Genomic DNA, 23,423 nt, shown 5'->3' with positions numbered 1-23,423 from the left:
CAAACCATGTCACCACTGCACGTGCGTTGTCTGCACGTGCAACATGAACACCGACAGTATAAAAGTGCAGGGTGTTTGCTTGCCTGGCCTCTGGTATCTGGCCGACAGTTGACAATCCAGGACATGCCACGTCTCAGTGAACCGCAGAGAAACAATGCCATCGGCCGACTAGACGCAGGCGAATCCAGAACGGCCGTTGCCAGGGCATTCCATGTGTCCCCAAGCACCATCTCCAGACTGTGGGACCGTTACCAGCAACATGGATCAACACGTGACCTCCCTAGATCCGGTCGACCACGGGTCACTACCCCCGGGCAGGACCGCTACATCCGGGTACACCACCTTCGGGAACGATTGACTACTGCCACCTCCACAGCCGCAGCAATACCAGGTTTGCGCAGGATATCCGACCAGACCGTACGGAACCGCCTACGTGAGGTAGGAATTCGTGCCAGACGTCCAGTTCGAGGTGTCATCTTAACACCACAACACCGTCGACTCCGACTGCAGTGGTGCCAGATTCATCGACAATGGCCTCAACTGCGATGGAGACAGGTGTGGTTCAGTGACGAGTCCCGATTTCTGCTCCGACGTCATGATGGAAGATGTCGCGTGTATAGGCGTCGTGGTGAACGTTATGCGGCAAACTGCGTGCAGGAAGTGGACAGATTCGGCGGGGGTAGTGTCATGGTGTGGGCAGCCATCTCACACACTGGCAGAACTGACCTGGTCCACGTGCAGGGCAACCTGAATGCACAGGGCTACATTGACCAGATCCTCCGGCCACACATCGTTCCAGTTATGGCCAACGCCAACGCAGTGTTCCAACATGACAACGCCAGGCCTCACACAGCACGTCTCACAACGGCTTTCCTACAGAACAACAACATTAATGTCCTTCCTTGGCCATCGATATCACCGGATTTGAACCCAATTGAGCATCTATGGGACGAGTTGGACCGACGCCTCCGACAGCGACAACCACAGCCCCAGACCCTGCCCGAGCTGGCAGCAGCTTTGCAGGCCGAGTGGGCCACCATCCCCCGGGACGTCATCCGTACTCTGGTTGCTTCAATGGGCAGGCGGTGCCAGGCAGTTGTCAACACACGCAGAGGCCACACCCGGTATTGACTCCAGATGACCTTGACCTTGGTGGTGTGTCCTATCACTTACTCACAATGGACTAGAGTGAATTGTGAACAATCCTGCAACATTTGGTAATTATCGGACTCACCATTCAATAATTAAATCAATTCTCCAAATGTTACGACAATGTGGTTTTGCGTTTCTTCTTTTGAAGAGTATATATATGTGTGTGAGTGTGTTTATGTGTGTCTGTCTGTATGTATGTGTATGTCTGTGTTTGTGTTTTATGTATATATGTATGTGAATGCATGTGTTTGTGTGTGTTTGTGTGTGTGTGTGTGTGTGTGTATTGTTTGTGTGAGGTGTGAGCGTGTGTGTGTGTTGTGTATTGTGGGATTGGACTATCACATTTATTAGCAGTTTGGCAAATTTGGTCCATAAATCTATATCCAAATTTGAGTTTCACTTGGCCATACAGTCAAAATGCATTTGACATACAAAGGACATTAAATTTTCAAGAATTTAGCGAATTAATAATATAATATATTCTCTAAATTCAACTTTAATTTGAATTTGCTGGGTTTCTGCCAGAGGATACAGAGGGTAAAATTACTTACCCTAAAATCTTAGAAATCTTAGATAGATGATATAGTAAGAGAACTGCTGTTTATAATTTGTCAAAGTACACAAAATGAAGTGTCCAATTTCAAAAGATTTCAGACCAATAGCCACCTAGTAGAGGCAGTTCTGGTCTGTTTTTATTATGTACCCTGAGATTATTTTCTGGCAGAAAGCCTGATTTGATGAAGGACATATAATGTAAGAGTATCAGATATTAAAACTGTTTAATCTGGTGTGTCTGGGAAGAATACTACAGTTATTTTCAAACAATACTTGGCTGTCACTTGTCAGTCATAGTTTTATCTTTGATCTCAAACAGTTGCCGTGTGAAAAGTTCATTTGAATGACTTGTAGCTGAAATCTGTTATGGAGTAGGGTGTATTGCTGTGGAGGATTTTGTTCTTTGATGCTTCAGTGCTTTAGTTGTTGTGTTTTATTTTAAGATTGGTACACAGCAAATTATTCATGATGGTCCAGTACTTTTAGTTATTATTTGAAAACTGGTACAGTCATTCCTCAAGATTAAAAGAATATTATTCTTAAATTGTCTTTGCTTTTAACTTTTGTAAAATGTTTTCAGATACCGAACATAAAATAGGGTTTAGACTGATGCAAGACAGGAAACTGGGGTTTTTTTTTAAATGTGTGTGTGTGTCTCTCTCTCTCTGTCTCTCTATTTCTCTCTCTCTCTCTATCTCTCTCTCTCTCTCTCCCCTCCCCTCCCCTCCCCTCCCCTCATCTGTCTGTCTCTATCTCTCTCTATCTCTATCTCTCTCTGTCTCTCTCTCTGTCTCTCTGTCTCTGTCTCTCTCTCTCTCTCTCTCTCTCTCTCTCTCTCTCTCTCTCTCTCTCTCTCTCTCTCTCTCTCTCTCTCTCTCTCTCTCTCTCTCTCTCTCATACCACAATAGGCATTTGTAATGCCCACTGTATAATTAGTGATTCTATAATTAACTTATCAACACAATCTGGGTAGTAGTATTTTGATTTCAGCTTCACTGGCTTGTTTCTCAATTACATTTTTCCTGCCCATCTCAGATACGTTTTATCCCAACAGATTTCTGAATCATTTAGCATGTCTGTGATACCCTTTTCCATTATAGAAATCAAAGAATATTCGGGATTCTAGCAGTTGTTTTCAGGGAGGAAGAATTTTGATTGATTTTGCTATTTGCTTTGGAGTGTCAGTGCGTGTCTTTCTACAAACTACTGTGGCACAAAACCTCATTGTACTTTAAAGACTGTCCAGGGTGAGTGCCTCTGATCAAGAACGTTTATGTTGACATCATTCTTCAATATCAGTGGTGGATGTACTCTAGGGGGACTATTGACTTGGGGGGTGCTCCAAGATCTATACATCTCTGATATCCCACCCTCGGTAATCTCCTCCTCCGGTGATGGCCAAATGGATTATCTAGTTTTGTAATAAAAGTATGTCACCATGTTAAACTGGGACAAGATGTAGCTCTGTGGTACACTGCTTGCTGACAATGCTTGAGTCATAGGATCAAACCCCATTTGAGGATGTGCATTTATGTTTTGTTGTGCTACTCAGTATATATATATAAAGAAAAAAATGTGTTTTATACTTCCCCCAACACCAGAGACTTTGGCCCCTCACTAGAGATTGTGCCCCAACTCTAGATGGTGGGTGGGGCGTAGCCCAGTGGTAAAGCGTTTGCTTGATGCATGGTCCATCTAGGATCGATCCCCGTCGGTGGATCCATTGGGCTATTTCTTGTTCCAGCCAGTGCTCCCCAACTGGTGTAACAAAGGCCGTGATATGTACTATTCTGTCTGTGAGATGGTGCATATAAAAGATCCCTTGCTGTTAATCGAAAAGAGTAGCCCATGAAGTGGTGACAGCAGGTTTCCTCTCTCAATATCTGTGTTGTCCTTAACCATATATCTGATGCCATATAATCGTAAAGAAATGTGTTAAGTGCGTCATTAAATAAAACATTTCCTTCCTTCCTTCCTTCCACTCTAGATATTTTATGGGCCTGCTGGCTGACTGACCCATTGGATTATCCCATTCTTAAACAGTGTCCAACAGCTGGTATATCAAGGGCTGTGGTATATGCTGTCTTGTCTGTAGGAAAGTGCACATGTATAAAAGATCTCTTGCTGCTAATGGACTATGTGTCAGAATTATCAAATGTTTGATTTCTAACAGCCAGTGATTTATTAATGAATATGTCTCCAATGGTTTTGTTCAAACAAACTTTAATGTTGCTTCCTTCTGTAATAGACATACAGTGAAACCCCTTTAAACCAGACCTTCTGTAAACCGGTATTCTCTCAAAACCAGACGTTTTTCATGATCCTTTCTTAAATATCACTACATAACAGAACCGTAGCCTAGTGGTAAAGTGCTTGCTCAATGCGCAGTCGGCCTGGTATCAATCCCCGTCAGTGGGCCCATTGGGCTATTTCTCGTTCCAGCCAGTGCACCACAACTGGGATATCAACGGCCATGGTATGTACTACCATGTCTGTGGGATGGTGCATATAAAATAACCCTTGCTGCTAATCGAAAAGAGTAGCCCATGAAGTGGTGACAGTGGGTTTCCTCTATCAATATCTGTGTGGTCCTATGTTTGACGCCATATAACAATAAATAAAATATGTTGAGTGCATCGTTAAATAAAACATTTCTTTACATAACAGAACCTGCCTCAACCAGACACCTGGTTAAAACTAGACTTTTAAATTGGTTCATAGGGTGTCCAGTTTAGAGAGCTTTCACAGTACAACTGACTATATATAGCTGGTAGATAAAAGCAGCCTGTAAATGAGAACTGGGAAGGGGGAAGGTTCTGTAAAAATCAACCCATGTGTAATATTTGTTCCATGGTCTTTGTGGCACTGTGTCTCAGCTTTGGGTTTCTTTATCAGTTGAGTGGTCCAGTGTGACTAAAGCCAGGTTAACAGTCCATTGTTCCAAGTCATTAGTCCGTTCTTATCAACACTCTAACAGGCTTCAAAGCCCTCACAGGAGATGACACCAGCTGAGGAGTAATTTCCTTTATCAACACTGTGTGCTCAAACTGAAAAGGTAATTAAATGTAGTCATGGCTAGTTTTCAAATTTAGATGGCCGATAGCAGATGAACATTAATACGTCAATTATTTGAAATGAAATGCAAGGAAACAGTCATGAAGTAAAATTAGTAAAAACCCAAAACAAACAAACTTTGCTTCAAAGTGCATTATTATCATTGCTGCAAGTGCTGTATTTTTCTGTTTTTAATTTATATGTGATAAATGGCTAAAAATAAGTCTATCCTATGAGGGCTTTGAAGCCGTTAGTAAGTTTTGTATAAATAACTCAAGAATATTGAAATTGTAATGTGTTGTCATTAGGCATCATCAGTGGCTTCCTCCAGAATTCTGAGAAAAGTAAACAGAAAAAAAATCAATGTTGTTTATCATCAAAACAGAAGCCAACCGTAATTGTTATGTTGTTCAAGGTAAAACTTTTGCATTCAATACTACAGACTCTATTCTAAAACCAAGTGTATTTTCAACACTAAAATTTCCTTGTTCCTGGTCAAATATGTTTATATGTAAGCAATTATAGATTCTGGTCATAAAATATTTCATTTATAATGTAATTTCAATGCAGCCTCAATTATTTATTCAATTTGAACATTAGGTTTAGGATTAAGGTTAGGATTAGTTTTTGATTTAAAATACACATCCTGGCGTATGTTATATTCTTGAATATAATATATAGAAGAACATATTTCCAGTCAGACTTGACATACTAGCTATGACATGTATTCATTTTAATGTTCATGAACGACTTTCATGATGTACACAATACAACTATTTTTTTTTTTTTTTTTTTTTTTTTTCCACAATACAACTATCGGTTGATACTGGTCCTTCACTATATAGCCAACACAATATAACCATAATTAAAGTGTGTTAAGTGGTCGTTAAATAAAACATTTCTTTCTTTCTTTCTCGACCACCCAGATCTGTGGTAGGAAATGTTTGTCTTATTCACACTGTATTGTGCCGATAAAAATCGGGATAAAACTGTTTAATACTAGAGCCAGACCGCTGATAATGAAATGTTGGTTTTCTAAATGCCCCGATGTTGAAGTGCTAAGAGTAATAATCTTTTGACATCACCGAACCTTTTGTCTGCCTACCAGTTGGTGTGGACTTAAGTTTTATATACTGGCCATGTTTACACCTGTTGTAACTTCAAAAAGGTTTGGCGTTTTTTGGCACACATCCCAAGTCTATGTGGTGAAGTATAGTGTACACTGCTTGCATTGATGGTGTCAAAGATAGAGCACTCTGTTGTCATTTTTTCCTTTTTCACTGTTTATATTTTTTATCACTGGAAGAAAACTACTGATTGGATCACACAGTGTGATTTAAGACTTCATGCAGTTTTGTGATTTAAGTCCATGCAGTTTTGTGATTTAAGACTTCATGCAGGTTTGTGATTTAAGTCTTCATGTATTTTTGTGATATAAGTTTTCATGCAGTTTTGTAATGTAAGTCTTCATGCATTTTTGTGATTTAAAACTTCATGCAGGTTTGTGATTTAAGTCTTCATGTATTTTTGTGATTTAAGTTTTCATGCAGTTTTGTGATTTAAGGCTACATGTATTTTTGTGATATAAGTTTTCATGCAGGTTTGTGATTTAAGTCTTCATGTATTTTTGTGATATAAGTTTTCATGCAGTTTTGTGCTGTAAGTCTTCATGCATTTTTGTGATTTAAGACTTCATGCAGGTTTGTGATTTAAGTCTTCATGTATTTTTGTGATTTAAGTTTTCATGCAGTTTTGGGGGCGGAACGTAGCCCAGTGGTAAAGCACTCACTTGATGTGCAGTCAGTTTGGGATCGATCCCTGTCGGTGGGCCCATTGGGCTATTTCTCGTTCCAGCCAGTGCACCACCAGCCAGTGCACCATGACTGATATATCAAAGGCAGTGGCATGTTCTATCCTGTCTGTGGAAAAGTGCATATAAAAGATCTCTTGTTGCATTAGAAAAAATATATATAGTGGGTTTCCTCTGATGACTACATGTCAGTTTTACCAAATGTTTGACATCCAAAAGCCGATGATTAATAAATCAAATGTGCTCTGATAATGTTGTTATACACATGAGGATTGTAATAATTTAGAGCAGTGATCAGCTGATCGCTAACATCAGCATTTACTTGTTTCCAGATAAGATTTGAACATTTTGGTTTGAGGGGTGTCAAATGAATTTAGTTCCTAAGTCTAATAAATCCAATTATTAAATGAATCTGTTTTGTTATACATTAGTATTTTGTTTGGGTAACTAAAATTTGAATTTGGTTGCAGAGTGGGTTTTTTTTTACCAAATTCACGAAACTGCTAATAATGTTTTGAAACCAGCTAAACTCTGTAGTCACCAATGACAAAAATAAGAAAGAAAAAGAAAATTAAGAAAAGAAAAAAAAAACTATATATTTTTTAATACATTAGTTTGACAATATGGTATTCTAATGCTTTTAATTAAAATACTTGACAGACACTTTAAAAATGTATATTATTAAAATTAAATAATAGTGGATTGTGGTGGTTTTTGTGGATCTGTCAATTAGGCCATAATCTCTGATATATACCAGTAAACCAGTCAGTGAGTAAGTACAGTCTGATGGGAAAATTGCTTTGCACCAGACCCGTACATGTAATCTTGGTTTGTTATGCTGTAAATGACTGGAGTGTATTGACGGCTGTCGTGGGTGGACAGGCGGTTTGATAACAGGGCTGTCACTGAGGTATGACTATAAAACTGTCAGCGTTGTAATTGTTTTCCAGCATCTTGTACAGGGCGTAATACTAATGGGTGTCTTGTGGTTTACAGGACTATCTGAGTGGTGGACTTTCTCAAATACTGATATAAAAGATTCCTTGCTGTATTTGTGGTAGGAATAATGTGGTGATAGCAGATACAACCTGTAATATTAATGGTGTCTTGTGGTTTACAGGACTATCTGAGTGGTGGACTTTCTCAAATACTGATATAAAAGATTCCTTGCTGTATTTGTGGTAGGAATAATGTGGTGACAGCAGATACAACCTGTAATATTAATGGTGTCTTGTGGTTTACAGGACTATCTGAGTGGTGGTCTTTCTCAAATAGGGGCGGGATGTAGCTCAGTGGTAAAGCACTCGCTTGATGGGTGGTCGGATTAGCATCAATCCCTGTCAGTGGGCCCATTGAGCTAATTCTCATTTCAGCCAGTGCACCACAACTGGTGTATCAAAGGCTGTGGTATGTGCTATCCTGACATCCAATAGCCGATGATTAATAAATCAATGTTCTCTAGTGGTGTCATTAAACAAAACAAACGTTTTTCTGAAATATTTATATAAAAGATCCCTTGCTGTATTTGTGGTAGGAATATCCTGTGTGGTGATAGCTGATACAACCTGTAATACTAATATGGGTGTCTTGTGGTTTACTATCTGAGTGGTGGTCTTTCTCAAATACTGACCGGCCTCGGTGGCGTTGTGGTTAGGCCATCGGTCTACAGGCTGGTAGGTACTGGGTTCGGATCCCAGTCGAGGCATGGGATTTTTAATCCAGATACTGACTCCAAACCCTGAGTGAGTGCTCCGCAAGGCCCAATGGGTAGGTGTAAACCACTTGCACTGACCAATGATCCATAACTGGTTCAACAAAGGCCATGGTTTGTGCTATCCTGCCTGTGGGAAGCGTAAATAAAAGATCCCTTGCTGCTAATCGGAAAGAGTAGCCCATGTAGTGGCGACAGCAGGTTTCCTCTCAAAATCTGTGTGGTCCTTAACCATATGTCTGACGCCATATAACCGTAAATAAAATGTGTTGAGTGCGTCATTAAATAAAACATTTCTTTCTTCTTTCTTTTTCTCAAATACTGATATAAAAGATCCCTTGCTGTATTTGTGGTAGGACTAGCCTGTGTGGTGATAGCAGATTTCCTCCATTCCTGTGTGTGTGTGTGTGTGTGTGTGTGTGTGTCTGTGTATGATTGTCTCCCTCCATCCATCTCCTTTCCTCCATCTTTTATCTCTTCTTTCTTTCTCTATCTCTCCCTCCGTCTCTCATTCTAGTTTTATCTGTCTCTCCCTCTCTGTCTCTATCGATATGTCTGTCTCTCTTTCTCTCAGGGGCGGGACGTAGCCCAGTGGTAAAGCACTCGCCTGATGCGTGGTCGATCTAGAATCGATCCCTGTCTGTGGGCCCATTGGCCTTTGTCTCGTTCCAGTCAGTGCACTATGACTGGTTATGGTATATTAAAGGGCTTTCTGTGGGATGATGCATATAAAAGATCCCTTGCTATTAATGGAAAATATAGCATGTTTCCACTCTCAAACTATATGTCAAAATTACCAATTGTTTGACATCCATAACTGATATATCAAAGGCCATAGTATGTGCTATCCTGGGGCCTAATTCACTAAACTCTCGCAACTTTGCGATCTCGCAGTGCAATGCTAAAAGACTTGCAAAGAGGATGCTTTGTTGTCTAGCAGACTGTAAGAGAACTTTGTGAATTAGGCCCCTGGTGCATATAAAAGATCCCTTGCTACTAATGGTAAATGTAGCGGGTTTTCTCTCTAAGACTATATGTAAAAATTATGAAATAGTGACATCCAATAGCTGATGATTAGTAAATCAATATGCTCTATAGTGTTATTGTTAAACAAAATAAACTTTAACTTCAAAGATCTGCATTTGAAATAAAACAGGCTTTTTAAACTTGGCCTAGTAGAGGGTTTTACAAAGTAAATGTATTTGCATAATAGCCAAATCTTTTCTAAAGACTGAGTCTATATATTAACACCTGTTAACTGATGTTTTGTCAAGAGCTGTTATCCTGAATGGCAAATTTAGTACCCTAATTTAGGGGTAATATTTTATTGGCACTGTAATAAAATATGTTTGTGTATTTCTAGCCATGAGTCCCCCAGGAAGTATGTCCATTCTTTACATAGGGTATGACCCATTGGGTTTGTTTGAATAGAAATACCCAATGGCAAGGTAGCAGGCCTGGTGAACTTGTCGGGCCCATATTCATAAACACTGGCATTCTCTGACTGTGACACTCATCATGCAGATACTGGCAAGACAGTTTGTCAAGACAGATCTTAGTGCATGCATATCAACTGAATGAAAGGGGATAACAAAAAAAGAAGATAAAAACCCACATGAAAATACAGCAAATGAAAAAAAATTATACAAGGAAAATGAAATGGGGAAAAAAAAGAGAGAAGATTTTTAATCATTAAAGATAGATCATCAACATTAATTTTCTTACCTTTACACACCTTTTTTGATGTGCTTTTGCTAAGTTTTTAATCTATATCACATAAATTAGCATAAATTATAAAAAAACCAATGAATGTATTTCATAAGGGCGAGACGTAGCCCAGTGGTAAAGCGCTTGCTTGATGTACTGTCGGTTTGGGATCGATCCCTTTCAGTGGGCCCATTGGGCTATTTTTCACTCTAGCCAGTGCACCTCGACTGGTACATCAAAGGCCATGGTATGTGCGATCATGTCTATTGGATGGTGCATATAAAAGATCCTTTGCTGCTAATCGAAAAGAGTAGCCCATGAAGTGGTGACAGCGGGTTTTCTTCTCTCAATATCTGTGTAGTCCGACACCATATGTCCGACACCATATAACCGTAAATAAAATGTGTTGAGTGCATTGTTAAATAAACCATTTCCTTTCCTTTCTGTATTTCCTAAGACACACGAAATGTTTATTGTCTTAAGTGCCATCCATAAGACACTAATATTCAAATTATCTGAAATACAAGTAGAAAATGAAATAAAAACCTCACAAAACAAAAGCATGTTTCAATCTACTTGGACTGATGCAATAAGTCATATTGGACTGATGCAATAAGTCATATTGGACTGATGCAATAAGTCATATTGGACTGATGCAATAAGACATATTGCACTGATGCAATAAGTCATATTGCACATGCAAATGGTACACTGCTCATTCTTTGAACTCAGCCCTTCTGCCAAGCCCCCATGCCCTGTCCAGTCAAAACGAGAAAATTATTTCACTCTAATTCCTACTGAGATTAATTAAAATCATACACAATGACTTGGTTCGTATTATCAAAGTGATACATCCAACTGTGTCACAATCTATCTGGTGATTTCTTTAGATCTGAATGTATTATATGTTTCCATTCCTTATCATCCTGTTAATGGACCACATTGTTTGAAACTAAATAACTGGATAATAAATCAAGTCACATAATAAGGCCATTTGGGGTGATAAAAAAAAATTGATCCTCTGATTTGAGATTCAAACAGGTGTATGGAATAAATTATTCATTGACAGAACAATGGGGAATTCTGCATATAACGACAGGGATTCTGAATTATACTGATGATATACTGACAAGCGAAATGTGTGTCAGCCAGAAATGTTCCATTGATAATAAATAATTTAATGAATGCTCTATATGGAAAAGTTGATCTACACATTTGTGTATATAAAAAAATTTATATTAGAATTTTGTTGACTGTCCTTTTATTTGTTAAATATTCTAGATCATGTTAAATATTCTAGATTATGTTAAATATTCCAGATCATGTTAAATATTCCAGATCATGTTAAATATTCCAGATCATGTTAAATATTCCAGATCATGTTAAATATTCTAGACCATGTTAAATATTTTAGATCATGTTAAATAGTCTAGATCATGCATGAACACTTCCATACCAAGGTATCATTATTTATAAAATTAAATGGAATCCCTCTCTTCAATGAGAAAATTGAAAAGTCATTCTTCCAAAATTATATTAAATTTACTCTTATTTTTGAGGTGTGATACATTGGATCTTAAAAATCTACCACTTCATATCAAGTTTATTATGTTCCTTGGATGATAAATGACCATAGGCGGATCAATATATGAATAAAATATAAATAATATGAATTGGAAATTCATTTATTGTCTTTCAATGCCTTTAATTTTCAACCCAAATTCCAAGTCAAGTCACGATTTAAGTTAAAATTAAGTCAAGTGAAACCCAAGAGATGGATGGATGGGTACTCTGTAGTTGGCTGGATAGATGGGTGGACAAAAAATGGATAGATGGATAAATAAATACCGATAAATGATGGATGAATGATGTGTGGGTGAATTAATGGATGAATGGATGGATGGATAGATGATGGATGGATGATGATGGATGGATGGATGGATGGATTGATTAAATATTTTATTTAACGACCCACTGAACACATTTTATTTACGGTTATATGGCGTCGGATGGATGGATGGATGGATGGAAAGCTGGAAGGGTAGATGGGGTGGGGTTTTGGGCTTGGATGGGATATTGGGGTGGTGGATGGGTGGGTTGGTTTAGGTTAATGGATGGATAGATGGACATATTGATGGATGAATGGATTTAGGGTGGACGGATGGATGGACAAATGGATAGATGAATGGACAGATTGGATGGATGGGAGGGTGCGTAGGTTAATGGAAGGATGGACATACAGATGGATTGATGGACCTGATGGACAAATAAATATTTTTATTTGTAATCCATTGGCAAAAATTAAAAATGACTAAAGTACATGTATAGTAAAATCTGGTATTTTCCCTGATAAGATAATGACACAATTGTGGTTTCATGAGAATGAGACCAGCAGGTGGTTATTTGTACACATTAAATACCTGGCCATTCAGCCCTTTCTTTACTGCTAGGCTTCTCCAGATCTCTTTAACTGGGAACTGCGTACTACAGTGACAAGTTTGATGACATGTCATTCTTTATTCCATTTGTTCTAACACTTTGGTGTGTAACCATTTTTTATCTAATCATCTGTTGGCTTGCCACAGAACAAAGAGCACTACATCTTCTGCGACACAGGTAAACAAAGGTGTTTAATTGACCAGCATTTGATAAATCACCGACAGCTCTTTCAGTGTATTGATTTATGAAACCCAGCCCCGTTTTGTGACTGGCTCTTTCTCTCTCTCTCTCTAGTGTAGCACTCCAGCTGACCCTGTTCACAGTGTCTGCCCCACTACACATGACATGCCTCAGGTGGTAGCCATCTTGTTTTGGCTGTTGCCTTACCTGGATTTTTTCACCTGTGTCGCTTACCTGGATTTAACAAGCACCTGTTCCAGAGTGGGTCTGTGAGTGGGACAAGTTGTTTTTGGTTGTAGGGACCTGTGTGTTTATTATGTGAATATCGAGGACAAGGTTTTTATACAGTGTGTGGTGAGGTATTTGTGGAATTTGTTCCATATACATCATACATCCCTGTGTGAAGTGTGTGTGAATCATGTTTAGTGTACCTGTCCGTGTCTGGGAAACATGGAGTCACGTTACTACAGTGCCGAAGAGGACTGGGACCTTGGTACTCTGCAGTTTATAAACCAACAGCTCGAAGACTACCTCAAAATGGTAAGTGTCACCCCAGTGTCAAAGCTGTGCATATATATAATATTATATTGTTATGTATAATGGAGTAGATACATAAATATATATATATCAATGTTTTGTGTATGTGGGTGTGGGTGGTAGTGGGTGTATGTGTGTGTGTGTGTGTTTATTATTTGTCGATATACCCAGTGTACATGCTGTGTGTCTGTGTTTAATATTTATCTGTATACCCTGTGTTTTTGTGTGTGTGCGTGTCACTGTGTGCGTGTGTTAATATTTGTATACTTGTTTTGTGTGTGTGTGTGTGTATGTGTGTCACTGTGTGCGTGTGTTAATATTTGTATACTCGTGTGTGTGTGTCTACAGTGAACCACATAAACTCAGTAATAATAATTGCCTATATTTAATTCTGTTCATTACATCCACCTATTTGTATTGCGTTACTGTATCTTTAAATGCACAATGTACTGAGACTGGATGGTGTTACATTTTTGTAAAGTTTATGAACACTTTGCATTAGGTTACATGTATGTTTATTATTAACAATTTAAACAAAATAAACTGTATAAATGCAAACCCTCTTTACAATGGGATGATATATATTCATGTACATTATATCTTCTTATTACTTAACTTTAAAGCAACATGGTCATTGTTTTAGTATAGATATTAATTACATGTACTACAATACATAACTCATACTTGAGGTTTCAGTCCATGTATGTGGTTAGTGAAATTGACAATATCATATTTTAATAAAAGTTACATCTGAATCGGACCTCACATTGAAAAAAAATAGATTAATTAATTCAGATTATGAGGAGACGTTTAAAATATTACCATATTAATACCATCTATATAAATTCAAATGCTAAAGGGAGCTACAAAGGAAAAATGTCCACCTGTTACCCCCCATCCCACCCTTCAGTTATATTGATACATATATGTATAAATAGGGAATTTCTCTCTAATCCTAAAAACTAACCCTAACCCTAAAACTAAGCTAACCCTAATTCTAACAATATGGGAGTACGGGTTGGATATTTTACGACTACGGATTACATGTAAATGTAGTATTAGGAGAAGATGGGGAGCGAGAGAGTTCAGGTCTAATGAACACTTTGTCATAGGCAAATAAAAAGAGAAAACAATTGCTGCAGACCTAGTAATTACTCACTGGTGATTCCCACCTCACCATGCGATCAATTACAACCCAGGTATAATGACACCAAGGTGTGAGAAGTGAATTGAGAGATAACTGCCTACAATTACAGTATTGTACCACAGATCTACACAAACTAGATGGACAGTTAAGCCTTCCACCCCCAACCCCTAGTATACGGTTTATTCTATCTATCTATCTATATATATATATATACTCATGAAAATATTGGTAATTGCAAACAGCCTCTTATTTTACTAAATGAAGTAAGTTTGTTTTGTTTAACAACACTAATAGAGCACATTGGTTTATTAATCATCGGCTATTGGATCTCAGGCATTTGGAATTTTGACATGCATGTATAGTTTTAGAGAGGAAACCTGCTACATTTTTCCATTAGTAGCAAGGGATCTTTTATATGCACCATCCCACAGACAGGATAACACATACAATGGCCTTTGATATACCACTGGCTGGAACGAAAAATAGCCCAATGGACCAGCCGACGGGGATCGATCCCAGACTGACTGTGCATCAAGTAAAAATTATACTTTACCACTGGGCTACATCCCTCCCCCAAATGAAATAAGTTTCTTTTTTAAATACATTCAATTATTTTTTTATTTGTTGTTCACCATAAAATATTATAGCCTTTTATATTCATGGTCACAATCGTATTAAAAATGTGTTAAACTTCTTTAATGATCACATTTTCACTTGTTTGTTGAGTTGTATTTAAAGATATGAAAATGCTATACATGAATGTTAAGTTGTCAGTGTTTATTCCAGTTACAAAACTAAGTTAAACAATAAAAAAATTTTTTTTTTAAACCTAACAAATACGTAACTGATTTTTATGTTATATATGGATGTTCATAAAGTGCTTTTAACATTCTATTGCTATCCTGTACTTAATTAAAATACAAACCACTTCAGTATTGCTACATAACAGTACACATGTATACATGTGCAAACATGATTGTTGTAAGAGTGGTATAGATGGTATTACAACCATGTACAGTCATACTTGCTATACCCGGTTCATGTAAAGCAAATAAAATCTGTTTAATGCAATAGTTGGAGATAAACACTGGCCAGAGGTACATGCTTACATGTATATTCTGTGACAAGCATGAATTATTTTGACACTATAAAAAAAATAAACATTTAAACTAAAAACACACCTATTAATTTGTATTATTCAAATTGAAAAAAAATATATTACCCATCCTATAAAACAAACTTTAAGTGAACTAAAATTGCATGATAAAAGCAAGTTGGCAAGCCCATTAAATCAATATGAAATGAAGTAAAATTGCCTTGGCTGTTAGCAATGTATTATGCCATATACGTGGGTGTGCATGTATTATAACCAGGTCATCCAGTTGGCAAATACACTCTTGAGAGGACACCATGGTTTTAACATGAACACATTAATGTGCGACAGTATGTTAAGTGTATATAGGATGAACAAAGGATAGAAGTAAAAGGGTACATGTAGTGAACCATTTTGGTTATCAAGAATGATAAAATAAATATCTTAATGTACAGTTAAAATACAGTTAAAGGGGCGGGACGTAACCCACTGGTAAAGTGCTGGCTTGATGCACAATCAGTTTGGGATCAATCCCCGTCGGTGGGCCCATTGGGCTATTTCGCGTTCCAGCCAGTGCACCACGATGGGTATATCAAAGGCTGTAGTATATGCTATCCAGTCTGGGTCCCTTCCTACTAATGAAAAAGCTTAACATTTTTTCTCTCTTAACACTATTGGTCAAAATTACCAAATGTTTGACATCCAATAGCTGATGATTAATAAGTGGTGGTGTTAATAAAAACTAAACTTTTAAGGTTTTTTAAAAATACAGTTAATAAATGTATATATATTATATGTATAAATGTATATAGATGTTAATATATGCTGCCGCCCCCCCCCCCCCCCCCCCCCCCCCCCCCGTATGCACCTTTACCTTTATTCTATCACTATCAGTAAACAGGTAGTTTGAAACTGTTTTTAACAAATTATAGAAGGGTTGAAAAATGTAATTGGAACTATTTCAGTATGGCACTATTTCTTTATAATAGTTTAGCAAATTTTTTGTACATATGTTTTATAGTCTGGATTAAATCAGGATGCGAAATATAGGCTATGACTAAGCCAGACCCCAAAATTTTGATCACCGGTATCATATGAGGGGAATAAGGCTCATAGTGATTTTTGACAAGGTATATACCTCTAGAGTTAGAAAATATGTGATAGCATTGGAACGGTGGTAGCTTTTAGTATGTTGTCACCCTAAAATAAACTGCAGAAAAAAATACTTCCTTATTGCTGAAATAAATTCTAACACTAGTAACAGTATGATGTGTCATCCTGGGGAATATCAGTCCATCTGTCTATAGATAACGCACTGACAATCATTCATGGACATAACAAAAACATCCCTTCAAACTCTGTCTTGTGTAAAGATATGATTTGGAATAGTGTACCTGTTTTGTGTTCTATCCCAAGTTTAAGTAGAGGTGAATATCCGCGTATTTCTCCATTCCTGAAAAATAATGGAGACAAGGCCTGTTAGAGCTGAGTCCCATTATTTTTATTAAATGGAGATTTAGAGGATATTCCCCTACTTATAAATACACCAAAACAAAATATTATGTATTAAATATGTAAGTATAGATTTTAACGTTAGTGGTTATGGAGAGGTAATAAACTATAGTACTGTCGGAAATAGAATAAAAATGATTTTCTTTGATTATTTCTTACATAATAAACTGACAAGTAAATATTTTGTAGATATCTATTTAATGATACTCTACCTAATTTAGCATTTACTTGTTTGGGCTCTCATTGATGTATACAGTGGTGTTTACTCTTGAAATTAAAAGAAAGATGTCAGTAAACAGGTGATTTGTGCACTTTATTGGAAGAGACTATAACACATTTTGGTCAAAGTGTTGGTTTCATTGCTGTTAAATGTACAATATGTGAGGGACTGTTTCTGATGATAGTTTACCCCTATATCCCTCTCCAAAACAATTTTTTTTGTAGTCATTTATAAGTAACTTTTCAGCAAAACTGTAAAGAACAATTATACCGGTAATAAATGATACATATGATCAGAATGTGTTATAGTCTCTTCCAATACAGGTCACAAATTACCTGTTTACTGACATCTTTATTTTAATTACAAGAGTAAACACCACCTTGTACATCAATGAGAGCCCAAACAAGTGAATGCTAAATTAGGTAGAGTATCATTAAATATATATTTACAAAACATTTACTTGTCAGTTTAACATGAAAGAAATAATGGACAAAAATAATTTTTATTCTATTTCCGACACTACTATAGTGGGGTTTTTTTTATCCATTACTGAAAGGTAATGGACAGATTTTCAATGGTTTAACAGTGCAGGTGTATTTTAACTAAGTTTAATAATCACTGGTTCAAATAGTCTTTGACTAGTCCTATCAAGAAATATTTAGAAAATTTTGGACCATGAAACATGGCTGTTTTTTACAAGATTTTGTGTTGTGCTTAGGGTCTGTTTTAGACAGGTTTTACTGTAGTTTGTTCTAAATTATTTGCATTCAACTTGAGAGTGGAGAGGTTCAAAGGGGAATGTTTTCAAAGCATGGATCTTAATACCGTAAATTAATAATATAAGTATTAATTACTGGGACTTCAACAAAACATAATTGTTTTGAACTATCCCAAGACCTATATACACACAAATGGTAGATAAGAAAATATTTGGCTTAATTGTTTAGGAAGACTTGATTTAAGCACATTCTTGACTCATTGGGCACAAACAAATTACCGATAAGAACATACTTGACTCGTTTGTCATAGACAACAATAGGTGTGTTCCGTTGTTTCCTGCTGAGAGAAGGAAAGACTTCTCATTTTGTTTTCCTTAGGTAAAGTAAAATGGCCTGTAAAATAAACACAGAGCCAGTGCAAAAGTTCAAGAGTTTTATATAAATAGTTGAAGAAAAACACCACAAAATCGTGTATTTTTAATTTGGTTTTACATGCCTTTTATATATCTGATGTATTGTAAGGATTTTAATTCATAGAAATTTAATAACTATTTATTAGGTATGTTACATGTATACAGAGCCGTTAAGTGAGGACATACCATTTTTATTTGCCATCCACCAAGGATATATTATCTTATTTTTTTAATTCATAAAAGTGGTCACCTTGTAAATGTGTTGGGGTGGGGAGGAAAGAAGAGAATCATGATTTCAAAACTTCAAGTTGTAACATTATACTTGCAGGTTGACTAATTTGCAAATATTTTTATAACTGTTTTCAGTTCTCAGTGAACGGAATTGAACTTTTAAAATATTCTGTTTGATACAAAGTATCCTTTGAATAACACTTTCCAGCGGTATGCATTTAATGAATGTGTCTATTCTTATATAGTCACTTGAATCATTTTATTTGCCTTGCATGAGTGAACATTAATGACTCCTTGGGCTTCCATTGAAATGAACCATTATAAATCTAGAGATAAATATTTTGTATTATTATGTCACTGGAACGTGTTGAGTTTCCCACACTCTGGCGTATAATACGGAATGCCTACAATACAGAACAAATATAAATGAGATTGTCACTAAAGCATATTGTCAGGAATTAAATTAAAATTTTGCTTGGTCATCAGTTTGTGCAAACCAGTTTATGGTTAATTAATAACCTTTGAGATCGATCCCCATCAGTGGGCCCATTCGGCTATTTCTCGTTCCAGCCAGTACTCCACGACTGGTATATCAAAGACCATGGTATGTGCTATCCTGTCTGTAGGATGGTGCATATAAAAGATCCCTTGCTACTAATGGAAAAATGTAGCAGGTTTCCTTTCTTAGACAATATATAGCCGATGATTAATAATCAATGTGCTCTAGTGGTGTCATCAAACAAAACATACTTTAACAAACTTTTATTAATAATATGTTGTTTACATTGCTACACACTTTGATATATACTTGTAATTGTTTTTGTATTAAAATATTAATAATTAAGAAAGATATACAAGAAATAAAAACATTTAAAACTTTGTTGGACAAAATTATTAAAATGATATTTATATTATATATTATATGTTCTTTCTTGTCCCCATATAAATACTAGTTAAATATCTTGTCTACAATGTGCACCAAATAATTACATCATTCACTTATTGCCAACCTTTGAATAAAAAGTATGGTAAACATAAACTTGCTTATTTAACATTTAATTATGATATTTAAGTGGTTTATCAGTGTACAAAGACCACAAGACTTAGAGGAGATTATTACTTATTAACATTTCATAAGAGTTTATTTTAATATGTTTTGTCTTGACATGCTTTTATCTTAATTTTAAGCTGTGCCTATTTATTAAATAGGTATGTTTGTATCTTAAGTAACATGGTTTAATTTTGCATCTTTGCATGACCTAAATTAAGGATTTAAGTATCAGGAACTCACTAACAGATGGTAGTTTCTGTCAGATTAAGATGCTTGCCATGTCTTACCTGTCTGTCATAAAGGTGACATGTCTCAAAATTATCCTTACAATACATGAACATGGATGGTGGATATTAAATAGTGTTTACACCAAATTACATACCAGTTAATCAAAGTACAGACTGCTGTGAAGAAGCATAATACATACATAAATACACAAGTAGTTTTATCTGTCTGTTGTGAAGATGACATGTTTCAAAATTAACTTAACATGTGGACTGGGACCGTGAATATTAGACTGTGTTTAGACACAGGGCCAAACCTAGCAGTGGAGAAAAATGGGGTGTGGTTCGGGACAAAAGTAAGGAGAAGTGTCTTTTGTAGTTTACTGTTTTTGGTCTACCGGCCTCAGTGGCGTCGTAGTTAGGCCATCGGTCTACAGGCTGGTAGGTACTGGTTTCGGATCCCAGTTGAGGCATGGGATTTTTAATCTAGATACCGACTCCAAACCCTGAGTGAGTGTTCCGCAAGGCTCAATGGGTAGGTGTAAACCACTTGCACCAACCAGTGATCCATAACTGGTTCAACAAAGGCCATGGTTAGTGCTATCCTGCCTGTGGGAAGTGCAAATAAAAGATCCCTTGCTGCTAATGAGAAAGAGTAGCCCATGTAGTGGCGACAGCAGGTTTCCTCTCAAAATCTGTGTGGTCCTTAACCATATGTCTGATGCCATATAACCGTAAATAAAATGTGTTGAGTGTGTTGTTAAATAAAACATTTCTTTCTTTCCTTTGTTTTTGGTCTAGCTATAGCAAACATTTTATTACTTTTACCTGTAGGTTTATAATATATACTTATTATACAGTTCATTCAGACTGGTAATGACCAGGGGTTAAATTTACATCCGGAAGATTTACACCTTAACATAACTTACAAGGGTTATAATGTGGACACCAAAAGTTAATCAGTGTTGTACTGTTCTTTAGTTCAGCCTGGTAATGGGCGGGATTGAATTTATATCCAGATGATTTACACCTTGACATAACTCACAAGAGTTATAATGTGGACACCAAAAGTTAATCAGTGTTGTACTGTTCTTTAGTTCCGCCTGGTAATAGGCGGGATTGAATTTATATCCAGAAGATTTACACCTTAACATAACTCACAAGAGTTATAATGTGGACACCAAAAGTTAATCAGTTTTGTTATGTTCTTTAGTTCAGCCTGGTAATGGGCGGGATTGAATTTATATCCAGATGAATGAATGAATGTTTAATGAATGAATGTTTAACGACACCCCAGCACGAAAAATACATCGGCTATTGGGTGTCAAACTATGGTAAAATGAAACAACAGTGTGATGAGCATCATCAGTATAAAAATTCAACAGTTAAATAAAAACACAGTGTAAAGGACTGTGTAAAAAATGCAAATATCACAGATATATATATATATATATATAATTAAAATTTTGAATAAAATTCAGTATCACGTAAAAATTGTAAAATAAGTTCTGGATGGAATCGAAAGGATTCCATCACAGTTCGTAGTCCAAATATATCTTTTCGAATTGCTTTCAGATGATTTACACCTTGTAAGTTACTTGGCAAATTTTGTGTGTGTTAATGTAGGCACATTACTGTTACGGGTAATTCAGTATTCTTAGATCTGTATGAAGAAGAAGAAGTTTGTTTTGTTTAATGACACCACTAGAGCACATTGATTAATTAATCATCGTCTATTGGATGTCAGACATGTAATTCTGACTCGTAGTCAATAGAGGAAACCTGCTACATTTTTCCTAATGCAACAAGGGATCTTTTATATGCACTTTCCCACAGACAGAAAAGCACATACCATGGCCTTTGTCCAGTTGTGGTGCACTGGTTGGAACGAGAAAAAAAATCATCAGCCGAATGGATTCACCAAGGTAGTATAGATCTGTATGAAGTGGAGAATGTTGAAGGATGTGATGAATCGTGAACAATAATTCACACCTGTCAAGCCCTGCATTCTCCAACTGAATCCATTATTCATTAAGGGGGCAAGACGTAGCCCAGTGGTAAAGCGCTCGCTTGATGCACAGTTGGTTTGGGATCGATTCCCGTCAGTGGGCCCATTGGGCTATTTTTTGTTCCAGCCAGTGCACCATGACTGATACATCAAAGGCTGTGGTATGTGCTATCCTGTCTATGGGATGGTGTATATAAAAGATCCATTGCTGCTAATCGAAAAGAATAGCCCATTAAGTGGCGACAGCAGGTTTCCTCCTTCAATATTTGTTTGGTCCTTAACCATATGTCCGACACCATATAACCGTAAAATAAAATGTATTGAGTGCTTCGTTAAATAAAACATTTCCTTCCTTCCTTCATTAAAAGTATTAGCATGACTGCTAAATTAACTTCTGTTTTAAAACATTTTAATTAAATTTTTTTGTTAAAATGGAAATGAATATGTACAAAATTGAATACATGTATGTATGTTAAACCTGCAAAAGTTAAATGATTTTCAGACTACATATCATACAATAATTTAAATGATATAAACCACTGGTATACATATGGAGTTACAAGTGTTTAAAACATGTATAAAACCTTTTTTTCTCTTAAATTGACATCTTATGGACTAAATGTGTTTAGTAAATATAATCTTTAAGAAATAATTTATTTTTAGTAACTACTCAGTGGCATAGGAAGGTGCAAAAAGTGGGGGGTCACATATATACTACTACTGGATCAAAAAAAGTGGGGGAGCACATGCCCCCCTTGCACCTTCCCCCACCACCACCCCCGCTTCCTACGCCAGTGCTACTGTGCATGTATAACCTTGCAAAATACCTGACAATTAAGCAACAATTTGTGTGTTTCATTATCTCTATTTCCCCCAATTTTAACATGTTTGATAGCAATTGCATTACACTCGTCAGTTGTTAATGTCAGTCGTTAACTACCCCTACACTGATATAAATAAATAAATATATATATATATATATATATATATATAACTACATTCTGTGATTGTGATGATAAAATATTCATGTGTTTAGCAGCAGGTTATTTTGATGAGGTCAGTTAGAATGTGACTGGCATGTTTATCTGTTTGTGTGTGTACTAATGTGTTTGTGTGTGATACTATGAAGGTATGTGGTATTGTTCTAGTCCAAGCGTGCCTTGTCAACAACAAGCAGCACACATACCTTTTCACTATTTATAGCATTCTAATACACCGACTTGTTGTTCTGCTAAACAATTACTAATATATAACCAGACAGGTAGAATGCAGATTTATTCTGTAAATTTAAAAATGATGGCGTTATATATACACAGTGAAATCTCTCTAAACCAGACCCTGAACATACCAGAATCCTATCAAACCCAGCCATGTTTCATGATCCTGAATTTTGTAAATTGTAAAATGTGACCCTCTAAATATTGGATCCTGTCTAAATAAGATTAATATTAGGTCCCCAGCATGATCTGTTTAGACAGGTTTCACTGTATTATAAAAAATAAAATCACGGTTAGTTAATTGTATACCTGTGCACATGTTGTCTGAAATATATGTACTTAGATTGATTTTGTGAAAGGTATTTGTTTATGCCTTATAGTGTCACATGTAACTTCCCACATATAGTTATTAGTCCCCTATCGGTCCAACTAACGGGAATGAT

At 36.5% G+C, this 23,423-nt stretch overlaps 1 protein-coding gene across 3 annotated transcripts in view; it reads left to right on the top strand.

Annotated features, from left to right (window-relative positions):
* Window positions 1–23,423, top strand: part of LOC121370395 (apoptosis-stimulating of p53 protein 1-like) — a 119,513-nt gene that overhangs the window by 74,695 nt on the left and 21,395 nt on the right. The window contains exon 1 of one of the 3 annotated variants that reach the window (XM_041495586.1): window positions 12,759–13,148. The exons of the other annotated variants lie outside the window; for them this stretch is intronic. Within the exon in view, the coding sequence (XP_041351520.1) occupies window positions 13,059–13,148 (90 nt within the window). The 5' untranslated portion in view covers window positions 12,759–13,058. Of the gene's footprint in view, window positions 1–12,758; window positions 13,149–23,423 lie in introns of those variants that run through there. 3 annotated transcript variants of the gene reach the window in all.

The sequence above is a fragment of the Gigantopelta aegis genome, chromosome 4 (assembly GCF_016097555.1).
Source record: "Gigantopelta aegis isolate Gae_Host chromosome 4, Gae_host_genome, whole genome shotgun sequence".
NCBI lineage: Eukaryota > Metazoa > Mollusca > Gastropoda > Neomphalida > Peltospiridae > Gigantopelta > Gigantopelta aegis.
This window is presented reverse-complemented; position numbering and strand designations above follow the sequence as displayed.